The following is a 19,205-nucleotide window of genomic DNA, read 5'->3' on the forward strand; positions in this document are numbered from 1 at the left end:
CCATAACCCTTCTTACGCTTAAATTGCAAAAGCCTAATATAGCACTTCAATAAAAATATATTTAAGTTAGTTGAATAAAAATTATGGAAATTTGAAGCAAATTGCAAATCACGGGTTGTAAAAAGTATCATTTATCCACTTTAATACCTTTTTAGTATAAGAAATCACAAAAACGTAATACAAATGATCAACTTTACACAGTTCCAAGCCAAGTTTCATTATATGCCTGGTGTAATCAAATACAAGTGTGGCGACCCCTGAACTACAATGCGTTGCGTTTCCGCCAAAACTTGAGTTCAGTGGCATGAACCGGTTGGTTGTGGCTGTGTGCGTGCTCAGCTCAGGCGAGGTAAAGTCGTGTGCGTTTTGCGCTAGTGTGTGTGAGGAGAACGAGAGTATATAAACAGGCGCCGAAATTGCGATGCGCATTTACTGGCGCTCTCTTCTTGGTGACGAACGTGTGAGTAATCGTGAAAGTAATCTAACTGCGCTTGACTTGGTGAAATTGGGAAAGAGTTGAACCACAGGAGCAAACAATGGCACGTACGAAGCAAACTGCCCGCAAGTCGACTGGAGGAAAGGCTCCCCGTAAGCAGCTGGCCACCAAGGCCGCTCGCAAGAGCGCACCGGCCACCGGTGGCGTGAAGAAGCCTCATCGCTATCGTCCGGGCACGGTGGCTCTCCGTGAGATTCGTCGTTATCAGAAGTCGACGGAACTGCTGATCCGCAAGCTGCCGTTCCAGCGGCTGGTGCGTGAGATCGCTCAGGACTTCAAGACGGACCTCCGTTTCCAGAGCTCCGCCGTGATGGCGCTGCAGGAGGCCAGCGAGGCGTACTTGGTTGGTTTGTTCGAGGACACCAATCTGTGCGCGATCCACGCCAAGCGAGTGACAATCATGCCAAAGGACATCCAGCTGGCCCGTCGTATCCGTGGTGAACGCGCTTAAGAATCTGCCAACACAACAGCTCATTCTCACAAAACGGCCCTTTTCAGGGCCACCAATTGATATTGCCTAAAGATACTGCGATTTTTCCCTTCTTGGTTGATGATGAATGTTTTCAGGTTATGTATGCGTTCGATGGTGTGGGTACGCTTGGAAATTTTCTGTAACGCCGCGCGCGCAACGCGTTCAGACCGGCTTGGCTTGGGTGCAGGGGTCGCTTCCTTCTTTTCTCTCGAATGCCATAATGCGTATTTCCTGATATTGGGATTATTGTGGCGCCATTGTCTATATTAGCATATAGACAATTCTCTTGAATGCCGTATTGCGTATTTTGATATTGGGATTATGGTAGCGATATTGTCAATTAGAATATATGAACTATTTTACGTTCAATACGGGGAAAAGAGAATGCAAATGCCCTGCAAATAATCAAATGCCGTCAGTCTTGTTTTGGATTCTGACACGGACAGTTGCAACTTGCCGACCGGAATCGTGCGTGCAGTCAAAATTACACATTGTTTCCCTAAGTGCGTAGAAGTGTAGAGTGTTAATAATAACAATAAGTATTACTGTAAGCAATTAGTATAAGTGTAAACAATAAGTATTAGTTTAAACAATTAGCATAAGTGTAAACAATTAGCATAAGTGTAAACATTAAGTGTAAGTGTAAGCAATAAGTATAGGTGTAAGCAATAAAACAAGTTTAGACGATTGGTGTAAGTGTAAATAATAAGTACAAGTTTAAAAAATAAGTATAAGTGTTAAGTGCAAGACGCTGTTGCTGATCTCCGGATACGGATTGGAGTGTATTGGTGAGTCACTAAAACTAATCGCTCTAACAATAAATAACAAAAAATAGGAACAAACGTGGAATTATAACAACACTAGATTCCTAAGGCACATCAAATAGTACATAGCACATTGTCAGCGTAGTACCACTTTGTTCATATTGCGGAGTATTTATCACCGTGCAACATCTTCTTATAGATTGTCTCTAATATCCGTCCCTCCTGCAGTTTTATCAATCTGTTCCACCAAATCTTACCAGCAGTATTCAACGAAAAGAGACGACAGAATCCCTCAGGGATCAAAGTCCATCTAAGCCATATAACAACAACATTGTTTACCACTCGTTTGTGGTGTAAGTTCTGTTCCTGTAGTTTCTGGAAGCGTCGTTTCATTCTTGTGTGCATTGTTCATTTTATTTTTTCTAGGTATTGTCTGACGCTCAACTGTGCCAATGTGTCAAAGCTGTAATGGACGAAAACGCAAAGAAATTAGTTGTTTACTTTGTGTCTGGGATATTAAGCAACATTGTTCAATTCCTTTTTTGGCAAATCCTTTCCATAATCCATGAAGTGTGTGTAAAGCATAGCGTTTGGTATTCTTTGATGCGCAACGCACAAGCCTGAATCCTGAAGAGGTATAATGCCGGAATATTGGAACAACAATGGGTATGATGTGTGATATTACAAACGAATTAATATAATTTTTCTTATTTTAGGTGTTTCACAATAGTGTTGCAGACGGCATCGGCATGTAGAAATATTCCGTGAGTACATTAAGGCCAATATCATAAGATAATCATAAAACCATACCTACAGTACACGTGAAAATGAAAGCATTTACAAAACGTAAAACAATATAGGATTAGTGTGATATGAGAGAATGGAATGATCAGCTGATATTGCTTGGTGAATTTTATCACTTGGTATTAGAACCTGTTATGTGACTTTGTTGAGTAAGCTAAAACTAATACATGAGATTTCAAATTACGCGGATATTTTAAAACTTTCGGATCTTTCGGATTTGATCACTTATCTAATCGCGTTACGATAGTAATAATGTTAGCATGTCTTACAGTCCAGGATCGTGAAACAATTTCCTCGGTAACGAAGATGCAAGGAAGTAGTCAATTTTTCATATTTGTTAACATCCTGTATTGCGGCCGGTATTATTGCTGGATTTGGCTCTTAGGTAAAAAGGTCAGCGATTGGTAATAATGTTGGACAAATAATTGTCGAAACTATGTAGCAATCGATGTATCTTACAAAGAATCATCTAGGATTTCTACCACGCGATTGAATCTTTTCCCACAATTGGATAATAATTACCATTTTAAATGTGGGAAAGGAGAACGAACTTCAACTATACGCATATAATACAATAGCAAAAAATATTTGATATATTTGAAATATTTATGCAAAAAATAGCAGGACGTCGCCAAACAAACAAGTGATACGATCTGGAATGATTGTATTATATTTTCCTATATCATATTTTCTTATTACGCTGAGTTACGGCACCTATGGTATGGTCCGCTAAGGATTTTGACATAAATCCGAGTATGTTGTTGAGTTAAGGGGTAAACATCATTCCACCAACAATTCAACAGATTGCTGCAAACCTGTTGGTTTTTGCCTCTACCCTTTCCAGACGTTGGTTATTACCTGCAACATTCTTTTAAGCATGTCCCCGTGTATTAAAAGATTGCCAAATTCCTACGCACATACACTAACCGTTTACCTGCAAGGGTATTTAGGGGTGACCTAGGGTAGAATTTGAAAACGATCCTACTTTAATCCATTGCCACAGGGAATTTCTAAAGGTTTAATCGATCAACTACCCCTGAGAAGGTCAAGTCAAGCGAACGAAGATTTTGGTAGAAACTTTAAGAAGTATTGTTTCGTATCGAATTTCCATATTGTTGAAACCTTCTCAAGTACAATTATATTACGTTTGAAATCGTTGGTTGGTTTGTCAGATTCGTACGCCTAAAGGTATTCAATCTATATAGAAAATATTTAATTTGCTATCAGTTAGTCAGTAATCGTTTTCTTTCTTTTACAATTTTTGTTGTCCACTAGTGTTTTCATAAACAACTTGAACGTAACGTTACGATTTGAATAAAAAAAGGGAAACGCTATACGTTTTTATATTATATTATATTTTATATTACCGTTGGTCAATCATTGAGAAAACTATGTCGATATATTTTAGTTGTCCAACAACATTTGTTGGAGTAATTTTGCTACCGCAGCTACAGACTGTCTTGAACAATTAAACTAAAAAACAATATCTATTAACGCGCTCTGATCGACTCTAAACTGTAGCCATTCTATTGGGTACGTTTCTTATCCATAATTTGAAGATTATTATCGATAAAAGTGATTGTATCTAGTTATACGATAAATATACAACCATTTTAAGTTGCTCTAATAGAAAACTCTACAGCGAATCGTATCTTACCGAGAGCAGCCTTAGTTTAGGAGCAACGGGATGTAGTATGTTGTGTCTTTCCTATGTTGGGCTTTTTTAGTCTTAACAGTCACTGCTGCGCGACTGAATCTACAGCTATTCTGAGTTACATAAACTTAACTTCCTACCACACTATCAGAAAGCTTAACGTGTAAACGTAATAAATTACTTCTCACTACTGTTCGCTACGGATGTAGCTTACGATGCTAGTGATCGCTACTGCTACGTGAACCCCCGCGCGTGATGGTAGTAGCATTAATTGAAGCGATAACTTGCTGACGCTTTCGGCATCCCCCGTGTTGTTGCCGGGTGTCTGTGGAGTTGCAGCGAAAGTGCATTGGATGCACAAGATTTCTCCCTGTTTTTGCCCCTCCCAAAAAAAAAATTGGCAAAAAGGAACGCGACGATCAAGTTCGGTACACGGGCGGGCTTGTACGGTCTGTGCCTAGTTTTGACTACTGCCTTTTTAGTTGCCATTCCCGTGCGTATGGTTGGGGCTAAGTTCGTACCGTGTCTGTGGTAAAGTTGCGCTCATCAGCATACGCTTGCGTGCCACACTGAACAGGTCGGTGCAGAAGTTGGACACGACGATCGCTACCGTGGCACCGAGTACGCCCCCAGCCAGTACATCCGACCAGTGATGCTTGTAGTCGGAAATGCGGCTCAAGCAGGTGTACCAGGCGAGCAGGATCAGCAGGAACTGGAAAAAGTGTTTCAGCAGCTTCGAACCGCGCCAGTTCATGCGGGCTTGCAGAAAGATCTGTAACACGGGGTAAAAGCAATATCGATTGTAGGAAGCGAAACCTCCGCGGAATGGTGATGGTGTGGCCCTGCGAGGGGGCATACTTACGGCGCAGAAAACAAGCGTGTACATCGAAAAACTGGAATGTCCACTCGGGAATGACAGGCGCATTTCCTTCAGCATGCGGGCAGACGATTTCTCGCTGGTGCATGTGAAGTCCGTTACATATCGTCCTTGATTGATCGTATCGGCACAAGTGGTTCCGTCTGGCATCCGTGGTTTGCAGACCTGGAAGGAAGGCAGAGTAGTGGAAAATGAAACCGCTTGCGATGATAATAAGCACGTACGGCGGTGCTGTTCGTGCAACATCTTAATCAGCCTAATTGCAATGTTTCGCGAAACGACCGACGACGATCGTAATGTTTTAATGCCCCTTATGATCATTAGAAGGAGAACAAGCGCATAACAAACCCTCGTATACGGCATCAATCAAACTGTGTTGTATCTTCACTCGCGAGAGTAATATTTTCACCGCGCATTATCGCGATAACGACACAGCATCATCAGATCATTAGCAAAACCCTATCCATATGTATGATTAACATTGTATGGAAGATAAAAAAAATATTTTTTATATTAAAATTGATGTTGGGGTTTTTGAAATAGATAGATGCAACATTTTTAATTCGCTAATATCAACAGTAAATTCGTTGTTACTCGTGTTGTGGTTAATGAGTCTTTCATTAATTTCAAGAGTTCGCGACGAATCATGAGTCGACTTTCAAAAGATTATTGAATCTCCGACGATTTGTAACTCACCTCTCAAAAGATTAGTGAATATTTAAAGAACAGAGTTTGGAGATTCTTAAATCTGTAGATTAATGAGACAACTGTACAAGATTCTTACAAGGATTCTTCAGGATAGTATCAATTGCCTAAGATCTTTGGAGGTTAATATATTCTCAAACATACTTCGTGCTTCTTGGTACAAGAAGTGGTGGCCTTTCTCGAAGGCATTAATATACTTTTCTCGAGGAATACGCCTTCTTCGTGTCCTTTCTTTGCAACCGCACCGCACTGTCTTTGGTTGGCTTCATCCACAAGACGAATGAGTTAACAAGCCAGGTTTAAGTTTACGAGTTATGATGGCATTTTGATGACTTAAATTGTTCACATTTCACAAAACGACCGGGCATACGCCGCGATCGGTCTAAGTGGCTATGCAGTGCGCGGAGTCCACTCATTCATTAGCGCGCCACTGTGCAGCGACCAATTGATAGGAAAGAAAGGCCCACTCCTCCGATCCGCCTTGCTTTGGCGTTGGAGTGGCATTTTAAAAAGGGGGTAAGGAAACTGCACAACAACCACCACCCTCGCGGCGGTGAAGTGCAGTTCTTTTACTTCGAGACAGGGAGATCTCTGACAGTAACACAATTGAATTGTGCAATCGTAAAAACAACAGTTCGATACACACGCGTACGATGGGCGGGGGGTTTTCTTGCAATCGTAATTGATAAGAGTTAACTTCTGTTTCGCACAAGTCGTTGGGGTCCAACCGGAAAGCGGGAAACGTTGAAAGTATTGACACAAAGCGGGAAGTTTGCAATGCACTTCCTTTTGCTGATCATCAATCGAATCGCTATTTGTCTTCCGCCCTTGTTATGTTACGCGCTAATGGGTGGTGCGCTCAAAACAAGGCTCACTTAATGAACGCATTCCCGTGTGAGACGATTGCTGCACAGATAGTTTTTCGGCAGATATAGATCGACAATAGTTCGGTTTACTTTCAGCACCGGGCGGTTGGTATTTTCTCTCTGCGCCAATTAGCTAAAATGGGTCAATAAAAATCGTTTACCCAATCGATCGCGCTGCTCGCTACTTACATCAAAGAAATGTGGCCGTAGGCGACCAATCGTGTATTTGCCGACGTCCGTCAACAGCTGACTAACGGCCGCACCGAACCCAAACATGCCGACCGACTTGTACGACTGCACGACCCAGCAGGGAATGTCCGTGTTCCATACCTTGAGCGCTTGTGTCTCGGATGGCTTTTTAGCCCTTGCTCTGAACAGTTCCGTGATTAGTATCTGTAAGAAATAAAATAATAAAATTACAATTAGAGAAATTATTTTTGAAACTGTTGCATTACATTTGTTGCACCGCGGACTGTAGCTTAAACATACATGGCAGAATGGGAAGAATTGGGGTCAATCAACTGCAGCAGCACGAATGGGTTTTAAATCCCCCGTTTTATGTGATATATTTTACGCTCCTTTTCGACCGTTTGACTCACCAACACAACCGCTCCCCCTTACCGGAATCAAACCGGGAGGAGGGAGTGATCAAAAAGCATGATCGTTTAACTACATGTTCCGTAAATTAGATTAATGTTTCTATCAACCCCCCTGTTCCCATCCTGAGCGACGATCCCATTACAAAACCGCTCTTTCGTTTGTCGTCTGATTCACGGTACCGTGGGGAACGAGAAACCACCTCAACCGGCTCGTACCACCAGCCCGGATCGTACCTCTCGCGCGCCATCCTTCATGAAAACTTAACGAGAGTTAGTGCACGACTTACGAGAGTGGCAGGCAAAGCAGGCAGCGGATGGAAAAACAAAACCGAGTACATAGCAAAACTCTGCTGCATTATGATTTGCATTTTTAAAACCTTTCCTACAGTTCACGCGAAAAATGCGAACGAGAGCGAATAAAGAAGACAGTAACGAAGCGTAACACTACACACACACCACGTGACAGGGTCAAATCCGTCCCGGGGTTTATCTATGAATTACAATCCAAACCGCGTAACGTCGTACGCGAACCCACATAAAAATGGTTCAGAGCGCAAAATTTGTGTGCGGGTCATAAATTTGTACGCATTGAAATTGCGCAAAGAAAAAAAAACGGAGACAGACGGCGCACGGTTTAGTGCGGATTATAATCTTCAGTCGAGATAGGCTTTTACTATAGAGACGGTCGCGCACTGTCGCGGTTCAGCCGTGTGCTTTATTGTAGAAGCTTTCACCTTACCTTATTCGAGGACTACACGCGGAAATATCTAGCAAGATATCGTTTAAATCAATGATAAATGGCAGCGCGGCCATGGGCAAAAGATGGATCATCGATTTGCTACGGTGTACCGCGCGACGGAGTGATAATGATGGTGTGGAAAATATTTCATTACCACCCAACGGGGTGGCACGCATCCAAAGCGGGCAGCAGTATTTTTCATACTTATGTCACAATATGACCCCGTTTGTGGGGTATGGTTGTCATTTTTGCAAAGCGGAACATTGACCAAGGAAGAATTTATTGGAAAGAGGTTATTTGTACCAGTCGCGTCATAATAAATTCATTCATGTAACATCTACGAGCGGTGTAATTTATGCTGATGATGATGATGAGTCCCACCTCTTATCCCGACAATGGCTTGAGAGGAACGAATTTATGTCTAGGATATTTAAAACACTTAAAATGCGTGTCTGAAGACAGAAAAGTTGTCAATTTAAAGATATCTTGGAAGGAGCAGAAGCTCTTAGCACGGAATGTCTAGGAAGAATTCAATCAATCAAATAACAGTGGCTAGTGCTTTTTACGAGTCTCAAGTAATTCAATTTAAAGGGAATCTTAGGCAAATTTTTCAACAATACTGACATCGATTCCAGAGTCAAATCTAAATCAATACTGATCTGAAGAGAGTAATCCGGCACAGAGGATATCATTTGTAGTGTTGGGTTAGACTCTGATTTAGATACATGAATCTGAATCATTGTTTGAACTGATTCTCTCTTTCAAAGTTTTATTAAACCTCTAAGATTCATGAATCATTCAACATATACGATCTCCACCTATAAAGTTTGTGATTTCAAGCAGAACCTTGAGGATTCGTGAATCTTTGGTGAGTCGATTTGTGATTTGAATGACTCCTCACTAAAGGAACATGTGAATGACTCTTCACAAAAGATTCATTACACCTCTAAGATTCATGAATCATTCAAGATATATGACCTCCACTTATAAGTTTGTGGGTTCTTGCTGAGCCCAGAATTCTGAGCATCGATGCATGAGCTCTGATTCTTGAATCTTTTGTGAGTCGATTCGTGAATCGAATGACTCTACGTGACTAAAGATGCATATGAATGACTCGTCTAAAAAGATTCATTAAGCGAAACACTTATCATTTGCTTATTGAATAGGCAGTTGAATAGAGGACATCATAAACCTATAGAAGAATACGTTCCCGAACACTTCTGGGACAAAATAAAGAACTCGCTCTACCTTCTACAACTATCATTCGAAAGTTCCAATCAATAATTATCCGTTTTCCATTCCAAATGACCACATGAAAGCTTCCCCATATGTTTGTTCACCATAAATTTCCGCCTTACTCGTCTATAGGTCTAGAACCTGGAATCGAGAATTATGTGCGCCCCGAGAGAGCACGAGTTTTATCGGTCGTAGACGAACGTCGTGGGTTGGGAACACAGTTGTTAAAGATGTTATAAAACCCCGAGCTTATAGATCACACACGCACACGTCCACGGCACATGCTGAGTCGATGAAAGCCATCATAGGCTGTTAATGACGCAAAGCCAACCCTTATTGATGATGGTGGTGGTGCGGTGGTTGGGTTGCGGCCACCACCAGGAAAACCACACGAAAACCATCCAATTTATCAGTAAACCAGTTTTCCACCCATGTACCGAGGAAGACACACGGTCGAAAGCGAACGAACGTAAAAAGGGAAAACTCTAACCAGGGTCCGCTTCTTAACGGTCGTGTTGCGTTGGCACCGTATCTTTATGGAAATCAAAGCAGCGTATCGGTGAATGAAGAATGTTTCAATGCATTCAACCACGTACGATCAGAATGACGACGACGTTGCGATACATGAACGTCATCGGAAACTGAAAAAAAAAACAAAGGGACACCGGAAAAAGCACATCCCCGGCACGGGTGCATTACCACCAGGTTCAAGCGTTCGGTTTTCATTCCGGCATGGCCAATGAGAGACCCTGCCATTAACAGACCTTGAGCTGAATCCGTCCGTCTGGCACGACGACACACTGCTATCATTTCATCCCCAAAACTGCATAATCGCAGAAAAATATACGGCCTCATCATTACGGCGGGTTGTGGCGAAAGGAGGGCGGTAGCCTCATCTGTGTGCAACTTCGTCGGGTAGGCGTGTAAAACCCATTTCGCAGAACTGCGCTGCCATAACGAATTTCAAAATTCGCCCGATTATGCTTCGCGCACACCACCAGCATTGTGACCGTGACCGTGACTGAGTGGCAATACAAAAAGGGGCCCTTTCATATTCCGACTTTCCGCCCATGGGAAGGTTCGACGCGAAAATCTCCGCGTCGGTAGCATTCGTATTTTTGCATATTCACTAAATGTCTGCCAAAAAAAAAAACGAACGCATATTAAAATAAACCATTTTGGGTACTGCTTTATGGAGCTCACTAAATATATAAACATAGAAACAGTCTCTCAAACATCTCCTTAGGTGCACACATCAAGCGAATGTAACGATGAGAGTAAAATGAAACCGATACAGCTCCACCGATCAACACTGGCTTATCATACATCGCCTGGACTATGCAGGATGTTTGCTTTATTCCGCGTTCCCGGAAGTTCCGTGTTGCATCTTGCTTGCCTTCCGAAATTTGACAAACACAGCAATGTTAAACACTATTGAGGAACTTTGGTGAGAAGTGCATCCAGAGAGCTCTACGGAGAATTTCGCCTCGCCTTCGAAGTCCTCGTCGGCACATCATCAAAGGGAGCGTTCTTTTCTCTGGCACGGCACCAAATTCGTCACACAAACAACCTGCCCTGAACGCACTGCAACACAGGCCAGGCGGTGTGAAGATTTGAAAACCGATGTTCCAAAGGCGCTTTGCTCAACCAGTACCGTGTAAATACGCTTCCTTTCATCACACGTTACACCAAGACACACTTTACATAAAGCGATGAAACAACGCGCTTGACTGCACGTTTTAACGAATTTTTCCTAAGGCCGCTGCTTCTTCTGCTTTCCTCTGCGAGCATTTCTTCCTGCCGAGAAGATTAGAACGCTTGTTTTTGACGGTGTGTTGCTCCGTTGCTGTTGTTCATTCCACGCTATGTGTTCTTATCCACCAGCATAAATTTGTTTCCCCCGAGCCGGTTTCGTGTTCGTCGTGCCCTTTCGTAAGCTGTGACCCCGAACCGGAAGATGTAAGCTGGGCCTTGGACCGTTGAACTCTCTCGCTGGTACGTTTATTGCATTTAACACGACGGCGCACGGCGACCACGAACAAATAAATATCGATACACACTCACTCCAACAACCGGCGAGTGAGAGAAATATTCAATTTGTGGCCGCCGCCGGGATGGTCTTTGGTTCGTCGTTTTACGATCGCTTGTAAGTAATTAACGATCGACGACGGATTGGGTGAGCGTAATAAATTATGTGCGCTCGCCGCGGCAGAAGAAGGGTTTTGAAAGGAGGTTTTTTTTGTCTTCAACCTTCGGTCCACAAAAACCGTTGATGAAAACCACAATGTTGATGAAATCCTTTGATGTTAGGCAGTAAGGCACTTACCACAATTACAGGCAGTAAGATACCGATGATGTACAGCATCCAGTTCTGTTTGGGGTCGAAACAAAGGTGGAAACAAATTAATAATTTAATTACTGTTTTGTGAGCGTGATTACCCGATTGCTGGGCAACTTACCGTAACGGTTGAATCATGGAACGGGTGCATCAGCGATTCATCGTCACAGAAAAATCCACGCTTGAACGGATCACCGACCAGGAAGAAAATTAGGATAGGGAATCCAACTGAAATAGATGGAAGCAGACCGTGGGTGAGAATGTTTAATGTAACGTGTTGCTATCTTAATTCCGACTATCGTGTGTCAAAAGTGTGTGCGAGATAAGGAGCGCTGGGACTATCTCGCGTTATCAAGTTCAACAACGTCACCCATCAGTTGATGGCTACTGCCGACAACAATGACATGATTCACGTATTGTTTTTAAATTAAACCATTAAAGGACGAAGTTTTTCCCCTCTTTCTGTTATTATAAGCATATTTTTTTAATTCTATTCAGCACATCATTTATTTATAGTTTCGTTAAATTTTATATATCTCAACTCTTGAAGTCAAGCCGATTTGGCATTAATTACATTATACGCTATATCCTATCGATTGTAAACCCCTGTATTTCAAACTGAAATTTTGAAACAAAAGCAATACAATTATTAAAATTTATATCACAAACAGAATTATGACGGAGTGGTCAAAAAGTTTAAACCTCAAAGTAAACAATTATTTCAAAATCAAATAATACAACAGTAAACAAACATTCTCGAATGGCGGTTGCTGATGTTTATCGAATTCATGTTCGATGGGAGGGTTCGATCGTTTGTGTATTGATGTGTTTTAGCTCGCAGATTTGATTGCACACCGAAGAGGAGATCGATAAAAATAATCGATCGATCGTTCGATCGGATCCCATTGCTACTGCGTGACCACACGTATAGTCACAGGCACGGCACGATTTCTTCCCGGGTTGATTGGAAGTCATGCGAAAGAAAGTCAGTAATATGAGGCAAAATGAAAATTGGATAGCCATAAAAAAACGTGACAATCTTCGCTTTATGCTTTATGCATCCACCCTAGTTGCTGCATCTGGGTGGGGCGCGCGGAACTTGCGCAAACGAGATGCTAAGAAAAAAAAACGCACCTTATTTGTATTGCATTGAACTCGCACGGTTTTGTACACGGTGGCAGAGCAGCGCGGGAAGCCAAATATTTGCATACTATTTGCATAAATATGCTGCCCCCTCCCCCCCGTAAGTATCTGCATCGCCATTACTCTGGATGGGAGGCTTTAGGGGTTTCGTGCATGTAAAACCATTCCCTACCGCACGGTGGTGGTATTCCGCGGATAAGATTTGTTCGCTGCTTGTTGTCGGTGGTTAACTTCGGGTCAATTGAATTCGGTTTCAATAATTTGCTTATAAGGTGACAAAGGGTCCCCCCTTTACCCCTTCCTTCCTCGTAAGAGAAGTCGCGAACTCGGTACTGGTGATGCCGATGGTACCGCTGTAGAAATTACATGTTATGACCCGCTTGTTAACGACGGTGTAATACGGAATCGATTGTTGCCGATGGCACAAGCACCGTGGAATAAGGATAAGTAATTGGCCACCCGGATCATACCGAGCGTTGCTGGGAACGGGGGGGTTTTTTTTAAATGTGAATCCTTGTTGAGAAACTTGTTGAAATTTATATGTAAACGAGCTTTCGCATTGGCTCCGATTAAGGAAAGCGTTGCGCAATGCAATCAGGCTGAGTCGTGTAAAATGATAGCATAATTTAAGCGGGTATTACACCGAAAAAGGACAATTGGATGGCTTGGCTGGAGGGAACTGTTCAACTACCAAATTATCGGGCTATTGTGTACGGAACACGTATTGCGTTGAGCGTGACCTACCGGTGGAATGGTAAAGGTCATCGTTTTAACATGACAAATTCGGTACCAATTCCTATCTCGAGAGTTCCTTCATAGCAAGCATTCGTAATCCATTATTTGGAAGACATGTGATCGTAGAAGATCATTAAGGGAAGATGTAAAGTTTGCAAAAATTAGAAAACATGCAATATTTTTATATTAAGTTTCAAGAGTGTCTAAAAAAATTATGTGAGTGTCCCAAAGAGTTAACTCATTCTGATCCAAAAACGGAATTTTCCAGTTTTCAAATTTCCTACTTTCAAAATAACATTTCACAAAACGGCACTCAGAAGTTCTCGAATGCCTTACAATTGATTAACTGTCACTTCAACTTCATTGGATATTGACACAATTCTCTAGTACTTAACGGCATTTATATTGACTTCTTTGTTATATAACTGCGTTGGAGTTGCGTACTATAAAGAACTTTCATAGTTCCAGTGCCCATATACACCTCTGAGACATGGACTTTGTCTAAAACTAATGAAACTTCCTTAGTCGCTTTCGAGAGGAAGATGCTCACAAGGATTTCTGGTCCCGTATGTCCGTCGAACTCACTGTCATACAGCGGATTAGACTCGCCAGAGTCCGGTGGGCTGGTCACGTCATGAGAATGACACGGGACAACTTAGTTCGTCCACATGAACAGAGGAGACATGACGAGGTCTAAATGAAGTTGCTTGGACCAGAAAACCCCCCCAACCTGATCACAACGTGGTTGTAGCGCGCCCGATAAGTAAGAAAGTGTAGTGGTTTACTTATCAGTTGAGCAAACCACTCAAACGTCTGGCCAAATGTCTGGCCACTCAAATAATTGGCCAAATGTGTGTGTCCCCAAGCAAAAACAACAAAAAAAAAAACATCTTATTGCACTCATATGTTGAAAATTAGGCACTGGCCATTACATCTGTTAATGGAATTAGTTGTTTTCCCTCCAAATAACAAACTAGACCGCATGTTGTGGCCAGCAGCAGCGTGAGGCTAATTTAGGAAGCTTGTGTCAATAAATAACACTCGGAATCAGAACCGAGAAATTAGCTGGTAGTAGCCATGTTTCGGCACCATGTCGTGACAACCCATTTGCGACATGTTTTCACTTCATCAATGAAATGGAGCGCTCAATTTGTCTACACGGCCGGTTAAAGTGGTACCACTAGTGACTAAATCTCTACAGGGGGGAACTGAACAAAAATCAAAAATTGATCACACCATAGTGTGTGTGTTTAGAAGAAATAAAAATCCACTTTTGGTGGACTGGCAAGAAGTGTGTTCTTGCTTCACCCGAAACACGCAAGACGACGCAGGCCCAAAGGAAACCAAATATTTGGGTTAGGGAAACACTTTACTTCTTGCAGAGGGAGAGTTCCCCCCCGAGTTCTCTATACCCCTTGGCAGCAGCAGTCCACACTTTCGCGTCCCCCCCCCATGCAGTCGGCAACGAGAAATGCATTTTTCGGAGTGCAATTGATTCGACGGAAATGATCCATTTGATTTGCCACAGCGCAGCACACACTGCCCATTAACGCCGCCGGATTGTGCGGCTGAGTGGCGTCTATTTACCAACCAACGCTTATGGTTGGTGGTGAAAGTGAATCCCCGGTACTACTATCACGCCATGTGCGGAAGGTACAGAAGATGGGGGGGGCGTGGAAGCGATCCGTCGTGATGGAGGTGGTTTGCTGTGTGCCTCTGTTATTGCCCCCGCTTCTGCGAACGGTCGTTCCGTTTGGTGACCATGTGTTGAAGTGCGTCGGTTGTTTAGCCCGCCGTAGCGTGATGATTGATTGATACGTTTCTATGCTAAGGGCACAATAAGAGTGAGAAGAGCAAAAAAAAAAAAACCGTGGCGTCAACCGTGGCAAGTTGTTGTTCGATACGAACAAGCCACATGTTCGGAGAGCTCGTGGAATTGTTTGCCATTTGCAACAACCACAACAAAAAACCACCGTCGCGGTTGAGCTCGTGGCGTTTTGATTATTTTTTCAGCTGCTGCTGGCCCCTGGCTTGAGAAAGTCCAACTACTCGTCCGTAGGAGAGGAGCGAGTGATCGACGGCTTATGACCATGTGGGGCAAGAATCGTGTTTCCGGTTCCACACCGAGCGCAGCTTGACAAGCGTGTGCATACAACCGTAGCAAAATATTAAGTTTCGGGATGCTGTGTGTGCGTCAGCAAGTGTTGAATTCCCATTAGGGGGTTTCTTGCAAAAGGGAGAAACGTTTTGCTTATGGAGCTACATTTCAAGCGAGTATAATTGCTGAGGGATTCGCCAAACTTGTCAATTCTCTAAGAGAGATGCCACCTAGAGAAACCAAGAGATGATTTACCAAGTAATTTGGTAAAGAGAAGGAAGTGGCCCTCAAATCATTCATGAATGTCAGATATTCCAACAGTCTAATATCACAGGAATATATAAGTTTGAGACATACAGCACACAAATTAACCAGATCTGATTCTCAACATGTGGTAGAAAGGTTTCAATTACTTCAACAACTCCAAAACTCCAAAACCAAAGAGTATATTCGACTAATTGGAGTCGTATGTTGCAACAAAAGGTAAAAAGGTGCTAGATCCTTTCAAAATCCTTTAAATCCCATGCCCACCTACATTCATTTATGCTTATGAACCAATTTCCAAGGACACCAGCAGGTGAAAGAGACACCTGAGGTCCAGTGCCTCTATAAATCATGCAACAAAACTTCAGCAATTGTTCCCCAGGGTAACTAGACCTATATACCTATACTTATAGCTAGAACTCCACCGACCGCCTATTAACAAACATTTAAGCTAGACAACAGCATAGACGATCTTCTCAACAGACCCAGAAAACCCCAAGAAACTTATCTATTTGTTTTAGAATATCAGGAATTCCTGTTCTTTAGCGGTACAACATCAAGAGGGCCTAGGCCTGTCATTGCTGCTGACATTCTTTGACTTTATTCACCCGTAGTTGGATAGTCCGATCGATCCGGATGTCGTTATCAAATTGTTCACATTAAATGCCAGATGAAATGAATGCTTCTTCGCATTCTAATTATGCTCTCAAAGAACGCAGAAGTTAACTAAAACATTGATGCCACTCGATCAATTCAATTCGCATTAATTTTCCTTACATTAACAATTTCACATCCATCGGCACTCCATCCGTGAGAATCTTCCCTAATGAAGGTGTAACAAATTAACGTGTGGACATCTTGACGATAGCAAACCACAACATAATTAACGACTATTTTTGAATACAACAAAGTATCTCCTTAAACTACGCAAATGATTAAACGACATCATTAAGCTTCTGACAGTACATTTTGCTACGGCAAACGGTTCTTGCCGGCCTCAGCGGTACAAAAAGGACAGTGTGCCGTAACACACGGCGTAGGGAGGTGGAAGTTTGCATAGGTTGTTTAAATATTTCAAACGTGTCCTCTCCCTCTCCTCTAACCGGTTTGTCTTAAAGACCGGCGTTGTATGGTGTTTACATAATTATGGGGTGTTTTTTATGTCGTTTCGTGACTCATTTGCGGCCAAGCTAAAGTGTTAGATAAGAACCGCGGAGCCCACGGTCACGGTGTGGGTTTGATAAAAATAAAGAACGCGGCACATACTTTCATCGAGTCCCCCGGATCGGATAGCAGAGAATAGTAGGGTGGTTAGATTGGCCCCTAATAGACCCAACCTGTTGCGGTGTGTTTTTCTAGCAGCGTTTTTTCTTCTATTTTTAATTTTTATCCTTTTTCTGAACTGCAACTGTTTTCTCCCGAGGGTCTCGTAACCTAATTAGTTACGTGCGTATGTGTGTGTGTGTGTGTGTGTGCGCGCGCTATTTATCAAAAGTAGACAGATAAGAATTTGTTTGGTTGTGGATTACTTGTTCGGTATGAAAAATCCACATCGACGATACATTAATCAGCATTAAATTATGGAAATGAAGCAACAAACACACACATAATCTGTTGTCGTGGGTCTCTGTCGTGGGATGACATCAGCTGCCAATGTACTCGCTACCTATAATGGCACTGAATTAATTTGGCATCCATTTCCGTCTCACGTGTTGAGGGACGCAAGGTTGTTTGCCTCCGGTGAAACACAATGATGCCCGTGGAGGTGATTGATGTCATTGCAAAAAAAAAAAATCATCATGCTGTTGGCCTATATAATGGTGTGCAGGGTGCGAATGCCACATGCTGCGTGCCGTTCGAAGGTTGTAACACACATTCCAAAACGGGCCGTGGAAGGTATTCGTATAAGTTGTTTTCTAAAATCTGTTCAGCTACAATCGATACTCTGCCCTGAGCACTACTAATGCCACCTTGACGTTGAAACAATCTTAAACCCCTATCTAAAATAATCACCAAATTATTGCTTGAATCCCGGATCTACTTAAATCTTCTGCAACTTTATCGTGAACGATTTTTAAGCTGATAGCAGGCCCCCCGTCTGCTGATAGCACTAAACAATGGAAACTCACCACAGCAAAGGATGAGAAAATCGAAGCCAACTTTCAGCAGCACCTTCTTCGTGTCGTCCATGGTGATGTTGGAGCTGGTGTTTGCTGTACCACCACGGTTGGTTCCTACGATGGGCTGCTGTTCGCTGCTAAGGTACGTCGTGCAGTTGCTACAGTTACTGTCGTTCGAGCACGAATTATCACTTGAACTACCCGTGTAATGCACTATCACTGCTGGGTCAAGATGTCGGTACGATGCTGCCGTTCGCTGCTGTCGCCTAATGCTTCGTTCGTCGTGCTTCAACGGTGTTTCTTCACTGATAGCACAGCCGTCCGTGATGTGGTACATTTATTGGTCCCAAAAACTCGCGAGTACCGGTGATAGAGCGTCACACGTATCGATGATATGATAGCGGTGATAAAACAATGCGTCACCTGGAGGATGGTAGCCGCGGTAGAACACTACACGCACACAGCGCACTTGGATCGAGGTAACGGTAGATTTACACCCCCTAAACCTTACACACATCCACGCACACCGACAGGTCGATGTTTACTCGGTCAGATAAACAATGTCAATTCTCAGCACCTGCTTCTTCTACCACTGCCGTACGCAGTCGAGATGATTTTTCGCTGTCGTGTGGGAAAAACTTCACACTTACTAAACCGTGACCATTGTTTATGGCAATTAGCTGAGCAAAGAAAAAAAAACGAAGCAACGCGACGAGATCGATGTGTTGTGCTATATGGCACGTCTTTGAATATTTGTAATCTTATTATTCACTGTTACCTTTCGTGCGTAACCTTCACTGCACAGCACTTCTGCGCACCGTTTCTGCGGTGGGCGAAATGTCCTTGAAAATCGGTGTTACCTTCACCTTCGGTTTTACGGTGCGATTGAAAGATCCACCGGGGAACCCGTTTTTGCTTGCGAGTTCAAAAAAACACGCAAGGCCAACACGAAAAACGTCGTTCGCTCCGGTTGTTGGAATGTATACCGCGCATCACAGAGGTAGCGATCTCGCGAACTACAGCTGCCGCGCTTGTACACAGGAATTTCACGAAACGCCAATGAAACCGGTTGTTAAATCACTGCAATTTCTATAGGCACCCGTGTGGCGGTATTATGGCCGATTGCATTATCGCATTCGCTGGGTAACCACACTGAAGTGTTATTAATCGTTTCACACCCGCAGTTGCATTATCGCACGCGCAACGTTATCACGGTAGTGTGAAAAAAGTGCTCTTTTAATGCCCCCCGGCGCTAAGCAATTTCTCTACGGTCACTGTTCTGCTCTGCGCTAACG

The 19,205-nt window shown here is 43.0% G+C and overlaps 2 protein-coding genes across 2 annotated transcripts; one reads left to right on the forward strand and one right to left on the reverse strand.

The window, feature by feature from the left end:
* Positions 1-457: 457 nt before the first annotated feature.
* LOC128302187 (histone H3) lies at positions 458-950 on the forward strand. The gene has a single exon (XM_053038945.1). The coding sequence runs from the start codon at positions 537-539 to the stop codon at positions 945-947; it is 411 nt and encodes a 136-aa protein (XP_052894905.1). The 5' UTR covers positions 458-536; the 3' UTR covers positions 948-950.
* A 2,959-nt stretch (positions 951-3,909) lies between these two features.
* LOC128305532 (putative phosphatidate phosphatase) lies at positions 3,910-18,569 on the reverse strand. The gene is made up of 6 exons (XM_053043023.1): positions 17,920-18,569; positions 11,672-11,778; positions 11,539-11,583; positions 6,828-7,031; positions 5,053-5,232; positions 3,910-4,962 (listed from the first exon to the last, which is right to left on the reverse strand). The coding sequence occupies exons 1-6, from the start codon at positions 18,245-18,247 to the stop codon at positions 4,669-4,671; spliced, it is 1,158 nt and encodes a 385-aa protein (XP_052898983.1). The 5' UTR covers positions 18,248-18,569; the 3' UTR covers positions 3,910-4,668.
* Between the last annotated feature and the right edge of the window lie 636 nt (positions 18,570-19,205).

The sequence above is a fragment of the Anopheles moucheti genome, chromosome 3, assembly GCF_943734755.1.
Source record: "Anopheles moucheti chromosome 3, idAnoMoucSN_F20_07, whole genome shotgun sequence".
NCBI classification, from domain to species: Eukaryota; Metazoa; Arthropoda; class Insecta; order Diptera; family Culicidae; genus Anopheles; species Anopheles moucheti.